Source organism: Festucalex cinctus, chromosome 4, assembly GCF_051991245.1.
Source record: "Festucalex cinctus isolate MCC-2025b chromosome 4, RoL_Fcin_1.0, whole genome shotgun sequence".
NCBI lineage: Eukaryota > Metazoa > Chordata > Actinopteri > Syngnathiformes > Syngnathidae > Festucalex > Festucalex cinctus.
In genome coordinates, this window is record NC_135414.1 from 21,762,830 (window position 1) to 21,776,009 (window position 13,180).

The window sequence follows — 13,180 nt, forward strand, 5'->3', positions numbered from 1 at the left end:
ATATATATATATATATATATATATATATATATATATATATATATATAAATAAGATTGAATTGTCATTAAAAGATAAAAGTTCATTACATTAATGCAAAATTACTTTGTTTGAATATGATATCCGAATGATTCTACCAAGCCCATGCTAAAGATTTAAATGGACCAAAGAGGTACAGTAGTGCAGTTTTAAACCAATCTTAACAAAATAAATGTAAAATTTTAAATAAAAAACAAAACATGAAATACATAAATGAATACAACACATGATTAACAGTGCTCATACAAATTGACACCTGATTGATAGTCAGAAGAATATGTTTAATAAAAATAATTAAACCTCAGTTTCCTCTATAGAACTTCATAGAAAGGAATCCAATAAATTACAAATGACTTCTTTTTTTTTTGTCTATTTTTAAGACACAACCCCCCTCCTTTTTTCTCCTTTCGAAAACATGAAATTAGTTTGGACTACACAGAGCGCAAAATATTACAAAAAAAAAAAAAAAAAATTAACACGACAAAAATTGACCATGGTGACACTTGGACATCGTCAAACCTTGATTTTTTTTTAAATTTTTTTATGATCTTGTCTCAGTGATGACATGGATGATACCTTCCTGTACAGCAGTAGTGTGTGTAAGATTGTACCATAATACTCACATAATTATGTATAAGGGCACTACAATGGAGGGGGGGGAAAAAGCGTATTGTGTGTAAATCACTGCAAGCTTTTCAGTCTCTGTGCGATCACTGACCATGGGAGAAAAGAGCGACGACCACAATCAAGAGTGTTGATGAACTAACAGTCCACAAGAGGGCAGCAAAGGTACTTCGACTTCGCTGGAATTCCAGTGTTTGCGGTTCCCCCCCTCCCTCAAAAACTCAAAATAAGAGGGTTGAAAAGCAGAGGTACGAGATAAGGGCACTTCTAAGTCTAAGCTGAAGCAAAAAAATAAAATAGCGTGAGTAGCGATACTGTTCGAGCCCTTGCCCGAGCTAGCTAGCATGCTAGCGCGCGCGCTAGATGTGGCACTGCCGTGTCAATCAACAATCAAAACCATATATATTATTTTTAATGTGTGTGCTTGCGCCGTCGCAAGGTGGTCGATGGGGGCTGGAAAAGAGGAAGAGGTGTTAGCAATCAGGAAGCGCTTGAAGAAAATGAAGCCAGTGGGATTTTGGCACAGCAGAAGCTCAGGAAGGCTTTGAGGAGGTATTGCCCCTGTTGACCTCGGATAAATGACAGGGTGCAAAGTGGACAAGTGTTCACATTCATATTAACATTCACACCTATGGACAATTTAGCGTCTTCAATAAAACATGTTTTCTTGGGATGGTGGAGGAAGTAACCAGGGAAGCAAGCACGGCGAGAACAAAACTCCCCACAGGAAGTAAGGTCCTCTTGGGACCTCTCGACTGCGAGGCGGATGTGCCGAAACACGAGTCCACTTGTGCTGGTCACAAGACAATCAAATAAATGAAATGAAATAAAATAAATGACAGGACCAACGTGAAAAGCCTTTTTTGGAACGTGACGGAATCTACAGCTTGAGTGACATTCGTTAGCTGCCCGAGTTATTGCTCACATCCGCATGATCTGCAAAGCAAGCGTGTCTTATTTACATCATCACACCGCCATCAAAATATATTAATAGTACAGCTCAATGCATTCTTTAATAATAAAATTAAATCCTGACTTAATAATAATAATTACAATAATGCCTTTTCTTTCTTGTCTTTTTGTTTTGTTTGAAACAGTACAAGGTGACACTTCTACTCAAGTCCGACATGCAAAATGTCTGGAAACAAGACGCTGCCTCGTCCACAAACGTTGACATTGACATTTTGAGTTCAGTTCTTTTTTTTTTTGTATTTTTTCTGTTTGTTGACATTTTTTGTTTTATTACAACAATTTGGTTAGTTATTTACACATAAAGAAATCATAAGTGCTGGGTGGATGGTGATAGGTGGTGGTGGGGTATCCACATATATGCTAATATTATGAATACATTTGTAAGAGGGCAGTATATAAATAAATGAATATTCCATCAGTCCTTGCTGGAGTCGGAGTCGTCCGAGGACGAGGAGGAGCTCCCGGACTCGGATGAAGACGACTCGGCTTTCCCGCTGTTGTCTTTGGGATCACCCGACTCTTCCTCGTCGTCATCGTCGTCGTCATCTTCCAAAGTTTCCGTTTTGACGGTGGGCGCTTGAGGAGGAGGAGGGGGAGGAGGTGGCGTGTGGTCGGGCTGCGCGTTGGGCACGGGGAGGTTAAGGCCTGGAGTGAGAAGCATCCCTGGGTAAAGCATGCTGGACAGCAACAAGGGGTTGAGCGGGAGAGGCGGGCTGGAGGTGGACGAGGCACTTTGGGAGGAAGTGGCAGTGGCGTCTGCGCCTTTCGTCCGTTCCCCACTGAGGCTGCACGGTTCTCCCGTCGCGCCGCCGCCGACTCCCACCTCCTTGTCCTCGGAGCCTCCGCCGCCAGCGCCTCCTTCCTGATTCTTCCCGAGCAAGCCGCTCACGCCCAACAAGTTGGGAAGTCCCGCCATGCCCGACAGCATCATGGGAAACATGGCGGCCAGGTTGCTCGCCGCCAGGTTGCCGGCGTCCGAGGACGGCAGGCTCATGAGGCCGGCGGTGAGCTGCAGGTTCTGCTGGAAGGCCTGCAGGCTGCTCAGGTCCATACCCGCCAGGAGCCCGTTGGCCAGCAGGGGGTTGAGGCCCAGTGCCGAGGACGCCGCCGCCGCTGTAGCGTTGGAGGTCATGGCCGCTGTCGCCGCCTTAACCAGAGGATTCTTTGGACGCCGCCCTCGCCGGCTCACCTCCTCAGGAACGATGGGACCCGTCAGGATCCTGTCAAACATGCTTGCTGGGAGGTAACCCTGAAAAAGGTCAAGGATTCTGTGCTCAAGTCTTTTTTTTTTTTTTTTTTTTACCTCTCTCTACTATTAGGAACACGTTTTCAAACTTTTCAGGGTTTGCCGTTCAAATACTCACCGACTGTTTGACGACGTCGCCCCATTCAGGCGGAACGCCGTACTCGGGGTTCTCCTGAAGGAAGCGGCACAGATCCTTGAGGGGAGGCGCAAAAGCTCCACCAACCTTCAAGTCAAAAATAAGATTACATTTCATTGTTGTCTTTTTGAATGAAAATATAAAATCAATATTGTCAAAGGCAAAAGTCATTAAAAAAAAAAAAAAAAAGTTAAAGCAAGAGAGTGTTCTACACATTATTTTCAAGAATGTGGTTGACTGTATTTGCTGTAAAAATTGTCAGCCACCTTGCGAGCGTTCCTCCTGTTGATGATCTGCACTCGCTCTTCGCCCGTCAGGCTGTTGACGTCGATCTTGTTGGGATTTCTGCAGCGGTGCCTCTTCTGCTTGGGTCGCCCGTCCTGGACGTGGAATTGCAGAGGCATCTTGTTCACGCCCTGTAAACAAAGACAAACATGTAAAAAAACAACAACAAAATGACAACAAAATCCATGAAGATAACTCACGGGGATGAAGGCGCCCGTGTCGGCGACAAAGCCCGGATGCTCTTTCAGCCACTGGTCCAGATCTTTCCTCTTGGGAGCGTCGTCCCCAGCCAGCCGGGTGCCATCTTTGAGGTTGATGACCGGGACCCTGCTCTCCGCGTCCTCCGGGCCCGTTCCCGAGGTCTGATGGTTGTAACCTGGCACTGGAGTCACGCCCACTTGGCCGATGCCGCCCCAACCAGGAGCCGCCTGGAAAACACGGGTGAGGTTTGGAATCTCCTCGACTGCCTCCATGTTTTTGTGTCATGAACACACAGTGGGGGACATTTCCCAGCTTTTCTATTCTGTTCCCATTTAGTGTATACAGTGTCCCCTCGTTTATCGCGGGTTCATCTTTCATGGCCTTGCTGTTTCGTGGATTTTTATCTTTTTTCTTTTAAACAACGTGTTTGTTTTTTTGTTTGTTTTTTTTTGTCTTTGTGTGGCCGTATCTCTCGAACCGTACGTCCAACCGGGGACATTCGGGCATCCATGGGTTCGTTTCGACAAGAACTTTCCAACGCTGTATGGCCCGTCACGTTAGCCACCTTGCGTTCAGGAGATGGAGGCTCCACAGTTGTTGTATAATAAGTAAATTAAAAAAAAAAACACTTTTAATGGGATATAAAATTACTGCAAGTAAAAAAAAAAAAGATGAATGAAAAAGCATTCATAATAAACTAAAAATCATACGAAAACAAAAAAAAAACAAAAATAAATAAAATAAATATATACTGTACTGCATGATAAGTAAATGAAAAAACAACAACATACTTTTAATGGAAAAAAATAATGTAAACTCAAAAAAGAACATTGACGATGAATGAAAATTTATAATAAACTAAAAATCATACCAAAAGGGGAAAAAAAAAAAATATATATATATATATATATAATTAACAGGATTTTTTTTTTTTTTTTTTAAAACACGGATTTCCATTATCGCGGGTAGTGTTTGGAACATAACAACTACGATAAACGAGGGAACACTGTATTGTACTGTACTGTATTGTACTGTATCCATCCCAGCCACTTTTACCTGATCATGGACTTGAGTCCTGTTCATGAAGAGCAGGTCCATGCCCTCCACATTCTTCCTCCTCCCCCGTCGCCTCTTCACCACCGGCTGGCTATCCAGAACCCCGTTCAGCCTCATCGCGCCAGCAAAACCTGAAGGCACTGAAGCATCCACAAATAAATTTCTGCAGCAAACTTTGCTGGAAGCACTGGTCGTTGTCATCTTTTTTTTTTCTTTTTTTTTTTTGGGGACGTACCGTTCTGGAAGCTGCACTGCGGCTTGGTGATGTCGGCCAGGCCCGTGTCGGATGCACTCTGCAGCTCGTGGAGCCGGGCCAGGTACTGCTGCTGCTGGGCTTGGGGGGCCTCCTCCGAGTCCAAGGCTCTCTTCAGGGGGAGACCCTGTTTCTGGAAGGTCAACTTGAGACCGCCCTCCTGCTGAACACAGCCACACATTTTGGTTAGTGGACAATTCTTATGGGAAAAATGTGGGAAAAACCCTCTGTTGGCTATGTTTTTAAAAAAAATTATTATTATTTATTTTTTTAATAGCACCAAAGCAACATTTTTTTTTTTTTTTTGAAGACACAAATAAAATACAGCGGAACCTCAACCTCTGAACAGCACTTTGGACAATATGGATCAAGAAGTCATACAAAAACGGTCCTTCAGTAAATCCCGCAAGACTGTAGCTCAGTGATCATCTCAAGCAAAATTGTCATACTCAAGGTCTGGGGGCCAGATGTGGCCCACCATTAAGAAAATGGATGGATGGATGGAATTAACCTCTTTTTTTTTTTTTTTCCACAAGTTTCACAATTTATTTTTTTTAAACATTTTTTTTTTTTAAAGGTTTCGATTATTTTCCAGCTCCACTTTCTTATTTCCATTCGTTTTCTGAGAAAGTGTTTTTGTACTTCATCCATTTCATTTATTTTGGGAATGTTTCCCTATTTGACAAGTTTTCCATGACATTTCCTTGCATTTTATTTCAATTTGGCAAATTTTATTTATTTTTAAAGTATTCTTTTAAATAAATTTTACATTTAAAATATGTTTCACAATTTTTGACATTTTTTGTAACACTATTAAAAAAAAAATACCATCCAATATAGTCTAAATAATTTTTGATAGTTTTTGCAGTATTTATTTTTTATTTTTTACCATTTTGACTAGTTTGTACAAGTCTGAGGTTCCACTGTAAGTGCTTGTGCGCCTTTGCGTGTTAGTGCAATCAGGACACCTGACATACAGAAGACAGTAGGCAGAATTAAACAGATTGTAAATTGGAAGCCATAAGAAGAAAAAATCCAAATGTTATAAGCGCTAAGGAAATTGTGGACCCTGCCACGATGGCATAATGTTTGGGCCTAATTCAAAGTAAGAGGGTAGGGAAAAGAGAGGCCCGTCTGTTATGACTGTATATTCCTCCCGCTGCGCAAAGAACTAGCCCACAACCGCCTGAAGGAAAGACAGAGGAGGAAAAATCAGAGTGACATGCCCAACGTGGCGGCGGAGGAGCTGGGTAGGGGGGAGGCGAGGCGAGGACGGGTGAAATCAACATACATCGTTGAGCTTGACTGAGAACTCCTTGCTTTCTGCAACATGCTCGGTCACCTTAGACCCCTGTGGCGAGGCCGAGGGGTCCTCGCACAGGCTGCCGTCCAAGAGCTTGGTGGTGTAGAAGGACGCCACGGGGCCGCCGGGTTCGTAGACGCGCCGCGTGGCCGGCCACTTGCCCTTCAGCACCGCCTGGCATATGCTGTCCAGACGGTTGATGATGACGCGGTCCTGAATTTCAACAATGCAGTCGTCAGGCACTTGAATGGCGCCTCCTGTTGGTCAATAAGCATGATGGCGACTCACCTTCGGCCAGTGGGAGGCAGCGAGCATGTAGCCTCCTGCTTGGAACGGATGCGGCACGCTGTTGGCGACGCCGTTCTGCGCCGCGTGGGGGTCTTGCGCATCGTGGGGCATGGTGCCTAACGCCACGCTGTCCTCGTCAAAGCCCTTCACGCTTGGCGCTGCAGGCACTGGAAACATCACATACCATGTTGGAAGCTTTCAGGCATGGATCCTTGAGACTTTTATTGGGCTTTTTTTTTTCCATATGAGCTTTTCTTTTTCTTTTTTATAATATTCTTTTTTGTTTTGTTTTATAAATACCGTTAACCTCCCCACAGTGTCGTGATAATTACTGCATCAGGTTAATATTGTGATAATATTGTATTGTTTGGATATCAACACATCCGTATTTGTGATACTGTTTGCCATAACAGTCATCAATTCATTTAGTATTTTGTCATTCCAATTTGGCGAGAGCATTTTATGGTTACTGCGTACACCGCCTCTTGGGTTCTCACCTTTCTTCTTTCCGTCCTCTCCTTCGCTGTCACTGTCATCCGAAGAAGAGGATGAGGACGACGACGAGGAAGAGCCAGAAGAACAGGACGAAGAAGACGAAGACGAGCTGGACCCGGAGTGGGATGAGGAAGAAGAGGACGACGAGGAAGATGAGGAGGAGCGCGATGAAGAGCTGGACGACGAGCCGTCCGAGTCGGTCCCTGAGGCCCGCCTCTCCCTGCTCCGCCTCCCTCTCTTGCTGACCTTCTTGGGCTTTCTCTCGGAGGAGTTGGGTGTGAGGGGCTTTGTCCTTGCTGCCACCATCTGTCCCTCGCTGTCGGGTTTGTCCTCCGCAACTCCTGTGGGGGTCTCCGCTGCTAGGGCGGGATTCCAGCCCTCCTTCGCTTTCTCCCTGCTTTCCTCCCCTTCTGAGTGGGGCTCCGCTTTCGGGATAACGCCTCCGGTCTCCGAGTCCCTCGGAGCAGGGGGCGGAACCGCCGAAGCAGAGGCCGACACCTGGTACTGAGGTTGCAGGAGCGGCGTGAAGCCCAGCGATTGCGGCTGCGTCGGCAAGGCCTTCGTCTGGCTGTAGCTGCGCTGGGCCGCCACGAAGCCCAAATCGGGGTCCCGGAGTATGTGATAATCCGTGCGGCTGACCCCGTGCTTGGCGGCGCCGATGAGCAGGTCCCGGTCGTGGGTGCCGACTTCCCACCAGGCCGGTAGGTCAGAGCTGATCTGACACAGTTGCAGGCGCTCGTAGAGCAACGGGTGGCGAAGGACCTGCTCCCTGACCTGGCGTAGCAGTTCCACCCGGTACAAGGTGCGCGACGCCCGTTCCTCCGTGATGGGCTGGATGTTGAGGGATGGGTCCACAGCAGAGTCTGGGGATAAAGATGGGATGAATATGAGCATGCTAGGAAATCACGTTAAATCCAAAGACCACTGTTTGTTTGTCATGTATGGTGTTATGCCGCTACATCGCGATTTTCTGGGCTGTGTGAGAATGAGTAGCCACTTGCATAGCTGCAACACCCGGTCACCCGGTACATGCAAGTGTATGTATTCTCTGACCTCCTTCTTTGGGCGGCAGGCGGCAAACCCGTCGGCACATGGCGGCGAAGGCGCACAGGTACTTCTGCAGGCTTTCGTCTGTCTTCTTGTGCAGCCGTGCCATCGCCCGGAATTTTGTCCAGTCGAAGCGGCCCAACGTCGGGTTGAATACCACGCCAAAAGTAGAGACCACCCGGTAGAAGTCGGCCTCCTCTCGCCTGGTCCATCTATTGACAATGGAATAAATGGCCGATACATTTTTTTTAATGTTAAATAGAACTAATATGTAAGATTACCAACCACTGCACTGCAGCACATTAGCGTGCTGAAAGAGACCATTAGGTATAAATTATCCAATTTTATCTGTCCAAAAATGATAATTTCCTATTTGTGTAGGTCATTGTTCAGTTCCTGAAAGTTTCAATTCAGCTTTGAATTCAACTAAACAGGCCCAAATAAAATACATTTGTGAGTAAACTGAATCTAGCTCATCATTTCTTCACAATGCAGTACAGCAAAACCTTTTTGGTGAACAGTACAGCTATAGCCTATTTTATTTTTGTTTGGTACTGTGCCATGACGTCTTGACACAATACATATTGCAGAAATCTGATGCAATAAATGTTGTGATAAATGAAGCTGAATCCTTTAGTCCTCTCTCTTGCTGAAATGCAAATTCATTTTTAAATTTTAAAATAAAATAAAAAATATTCAAATTTGCCTCACATAATCAATAAGTCATAATATTTAATCAAAACATTAACTAAATAAGCCGTTACAAACTTATCTTTTGTCATATTTATTTTATTATATTTATAGCCAGTAGTGGTTAAAAACAAAAAAAACAAAATCAAAACTGCCCTGCATCATAATACAATATGTGCTTAATATATATATCGCTTGCATGATGCGTGTGTGTTGGTACCTAATAAAGTTTCTGCCAAAAATATGCATATGCATAAAGTACATTACTGGAGTGTGCATAGACATACAATATTAATCAGTGCATATATTTCTTATTCCGCCAATCATTTTTTCCCACCTTTGTTGACGTTCAATCTTAGCGGCCATTTTAGGGTTAAGCGGGTCACTGAGAGACACTGGCGGCATCAGTAACGCCGCCGAAGGCAGCGGCGGTGGGCCGAGCGGCGCCGACATCATGGCAGCCAGCTGGGACTGGGACTGCGACTGCACCTGATGGATTTGAAGGATCTGCCGGCTCTTGGTGTAGCGCTGCGAGGCCGTGATCAGACGCCTCAGCCGGGCTGTGAGCAAGGAGGACGAGGGCCAGAAGGCGCTCGCTACTCCCGAAACCGCGTCTGGGGTGAAGGAAAGCATTTCTGCTAATTAATGTCTGTGGAATTTCCGGGACATGCTGACAACGTGCAGGATTTATGTGCGACTAATACTCACCTCCGGCATTGTCAGTAACAACCAAGTCTCCGGGAGAGGAGGCGTCATCCTATGGGGAAATTGGTGTTTTACTTTCAAGAAGAACATCTCATTTTAAAAGGATCATATTATGGAAAACTGACTTTTAGCCAATAATTTGGTATCTGGCTTAGTGACCAAGTTTTGCCTCCATCAGTGAATATAGAATCCATGCTGTCTTGACAGGATGTGCGTATGATTATAGTCCATGCTCGCCTTTCGGGGCCCCAAGTTCTAATCTCACCCCTAGTCGTCATGGTAACAAAATGCATATGCTTGCCACTCGTCCAGCGATAACTGCTTGATTTCAGTTCGACATGAAGTAAGGTTTATGAAGTGAGGGGAATTCTAACAAAAACATGTCACAGACGTGACAAAATACCATAGAAACTTTTTGAATTGTGATAAAATACACAACACCTTCTTTGAATGAGTAACGAGAGCTAACGTGACCGCTAAGTCAGTGCTGAGAGTGAACGCGTTTGTCTCTGTCAGTCAGATTATTGATCGGCCTTTTCAAAAGGAGACAAGGTTGGCCTTTGGCGGGGTCTGATGTTTACCTCCATGTCGTCCTTCAGCAGAGCTGGAGCAGGCTTGTACTCTGGATCGTCCACATCCCTGCCAACGTGCACACAAAATGTCTCATTTTCTAGATTATTGTTCAATGAAAAATATTTTTGGGCGTTTTCTACATACCCGTCCATGAAATCGTTGCTTCTCTGTTCGGCAGCGATGGCCTTGTCGTCGGGTCGGCCGACGCGCTCTAGGAAGCAGAGCGCAGGGTCCGCTCGGATGGTGTTGTACTTCTCATAACCTGTAATTTAAAAAAAAAAAAAAAAAAAAAAAAAAAAAAAAAAAGGAAACAATATTAAGTCAGCTGAGATGGGGCCTAGCTGAATAAGAGGTATGTATACACTCACCATGCTTGTAGACCCCCAGTAGCAAACACTTGTCAGAGATGGAATCCCACCACAAGGCTGGCAGTTCCGAGTGGTCCGGTTCTGGCACCCAGATCTTAATCTCACTGAAGGAGCAATTGAGTAAGATATAAATTACAAGAGTATAACATTAATCATGAAAACATTTCAGCCTCTTTTGTATGATTTTCCAAAGACTGTCATTCCAATGCACTCTTAATTGCCATTTTACCTCAAGCTTGTTTTGCTGACCTTTGTAATGTAGTTATAAAAATTTCCAGCAGGTGGAGCTCAATAGTAAATATTTGGCTGGACCCTTCAACAGGTTGATGATTCTACATTCAAAAACAACACCCTTTTCTCTTCCATTTAAATATTTCTTCAGTTTGTATTCATTTATTAGTTCATATGATGCTGTTATGTGTGTAATATATGTGTTACTGTAATATACTATGCCCTTGGCATACTGATAAATGTGTTATATTTTTAAAGCCCAAGTACAGAAAGCATCCAGACATTAATGAAAATTAATAAAATGTGATTATGACAAAGATTGCAATTTGCAGAGCAAGTACAGGCCTGGAAATCAGTCATCGATTGTTGCTGTGCAATTAGTCACTCCTCATCAAATATTTAAACCATCAATTTCACATCTTTGTTGGTTAAAAGTCTCTAAGTACTGGAAGGTTAACGGTGCACTCACCTAGCATCCACGTTGTTCAGAACGTTCTGGGCCTCGTCGCCTATCACCTCTTGTTTCAGGTAGTACAGCATTCTGACGCGGAGCAGCACCCTGCACGCAGAAAAGCCGCCGCTTAGAAAAGAAAAAAAAAACCTGACCACGCACAATCGCTTGAGGGAGCGACACAAACACGCACACACGGTCTGGTTGAACACAATGAACACCAAATGATACATAACAATGCACCTTCAACCCTCAAAAAATATGGATAAAATATGTGTTAACGATGCAGAAAAACAAAAAAACTCACAAAGACAAATTTATGGATTTCACACGGTACAAGTTTTTATGTTGTATATACCAGTACTGTCTATATTGTTTTGTATAATATTTAAATTTTATTCTTGTGAGCAGTAAATTAAGTCAAATTCTGTTTTGATTTCAAGTAAAATTCTATTTTCACATGAATTGGTTGGGTTGGGAAGACCTATTAAAAGGATAGATTTATAGTTTTATGAATCAATATTTGGCTGTGAATAGGAAAATCATTTGATAAAAAATATATAAATCCAACCCTAACATATACACACTAGGGATGGGCGAGTATCGATACAAGGGCATATTTCAAGGTATCGTACTTGCAACAGCAGCCCTCGTCTGGCCGTTGTAGGACCAGTAACTAGACATTAGTAAAATAATAATAAGAAAATCATTTTATGTATCAAAAGTACTATTGGTATTGGTACTTGGTATGGGCGACGACTCAAGAGTTGAGTACTTATACTGACATCGGTCTGAAAAAAAAAAGTGGCATTGAAAATCCCTCAGTTATGTACACACACACACACACACACACACACACACACACACACACACACAATGTCAGTCACGCCTACTAGGTTGTAACAGGAACAGAGTCAGCATGAACAGGAAGTCAACACATGCACTGTCGCGAACAGAACAGGAAATCAGACGGAAATACAAAGAAATTGGACCTATTAGACTGTTGGAATGGAAAATTATTAACTAAAAAGCTTCCATAGAGGAGCAAGGGGCCAACCAGATCCAAGTTTTATACATTTTGAGCTCAACATCTTTTTTGGGAAAAATGGAGTGTGATAAGTCGACTAGGCCCACTCAGCCTCCAAACACTCCAGTGTGACTGAAGCAGCTGCTGTGACGCTCCACCGCACCTGTCATCACTCTCCTTCCAGGTTCAATGCAAGTGCGTGCAGTGTGACTCACACACGCACGCACACACAGGCAACACTGCGCGCTGTCACTCGCTCGTTATGCAGCGAGCCAGCTGAGTTGCGTGACACAGCCGGCTGGCATGCGAGGAATCCCCCTCGGCTCTGTTCACGGGCACCAGACCAGCCAGAAGCAACACGAGCGGGGCGAGACGTCGCAAGTGACAACATGAGCTCTTAAGCGTGACATGTCACTCCTCGCTTTGGTTTCTATCCAACGCCAGGGAGCGTCCTCCAGAGGGAAAACATCGTCGTCAGCAAAGCCCGCGTATTGGACAATGGCTGGATTCAACCAGGTTGGGCTGGGAAACAAAGGGGAACTTTCGATGGAATACAACACAGGCGGCCATCATCTATTTGGCTTTTGTCTCCATAGCAGCCACCCCCTATCCCCTCTGTCTGCGAGTAAGGGTGATCAATGGCGGCCATTAGCCAAGACTGAAGTCTCATTAAGATTTCCATCACTCAACCGCTCGCTGCATCTGATAATGAATCAGCAGAGTGTCGGCTCCAGTGCGTCTTTTAGTGGCTCGTCAACTCATTACCCGAGCAAGGGGGTGCGCGGCCAAAAGAGTGACGAGTGCATTCTCTTTGCTTTTCACTACATTTCCTTCAATGACTATGGGGAAGATTAATGTTATTAAACCACATTTTGCTAGCCTCGTGGTTAGCCCATTTGCATCACACTTGAATCTTGTGTTTGCATGTTTTTTCTGCGCATTTTAGGTTTTCCCCAGATTCCTCTTATATAAAAAAAACAAAAAAAAACAAAAAAAAACATACATGTTACTAAGTTCATTGAAGACTGTAAGGTGTGCATACGTGTGAACGTGCCCAGTTGTTAAGTCAGCTACCAGTCAGCTAGCATAGACTCCAGCTCACTTGTGACCCAAATGGAAAAAAATCAGTGGATGGATCACTTATAAATAGGCCCAGTGACTGACTGACTGCTTCAAGACATGACTAATCGAG

At 44.4% G+C, this 13,180-nt stretch overlaps 1 protein-coding gene across 6 annotated transcripts in view; it reads right to left on the reverse strand.

Moving 5' to 3' along the window:
- Positions 1-297: 297 nt before the first annotated feature.
- chd9 (chromodomain helicase DNA binding protein 9) overlaps positions 298-13,180 on the reverse strand; it is a 65,435-nt gene continuing 52,552 nt past the window's right edge. For 3 of the 6 annotated variants that reach the window (XM_077519713.1, XM_077519718.1, XM_077519717.1), the window contains 16 exons: positions 10,980-11,069; positions 10,280-10,383; positions 10,056-10,173; positions 9,920-9,977; positions 9,342-9,390; positions 8,971-9,247; positions 7,950-8,155; positions 6,899-7,759; positions 6,402-6,568; positions 6,102-6,326; positions 4,793-4,973; positions 4,558-4,697; positions 3,501-3,728; positions 3,282-3,431; positions 2,998-3,102; positions 298-2,882 (listed from right to left, as the gene is read on the reverse strand). In XM_077519713.1, coding sequence (XP_077375839.1) covers positions 2,049-2,882; positions 2,998-3,102; positions 3,282-3,431; positions 3,501-3,728; positions 4,558-4,697; positions 4,793-4,973; positions 6,102-6,326; positions 6,402-6,568; positions 6,899-7,759; positions 7,950-8,155; positions 8,971-9,247; positions 9,342-9,390; positions 9,920-9,977; positions 10,056-10,173; positions 10,280-10,383; positions 10,980-11,069 — 3,793 coding nt within the window. In that variant the 3' untranslated portion in view covers positions 298-2,048. The remainder of the gene's footprint in view (positions 2,883-2,997; positions 3,103-3,281; positions 3,432-3,500; positions 3,729-4,557; positions 4,698-4,792; positions 4,974-6,101; positions 6,327-6,401; positions 6,569-6,898; positions 7,760-7,949; positions 8,156-8,970; positions 9,248-9,341; positions 9,391-9,919; positions 9,978-10,055; positions 10,174-10,279; positions 10,384-10,979; positions 11,070-13,180) is intronic. The other 3 variants (XM_077519716.1, XM_077519715.1, XM_077519714.1) reach the window with 3 other exon arrangements.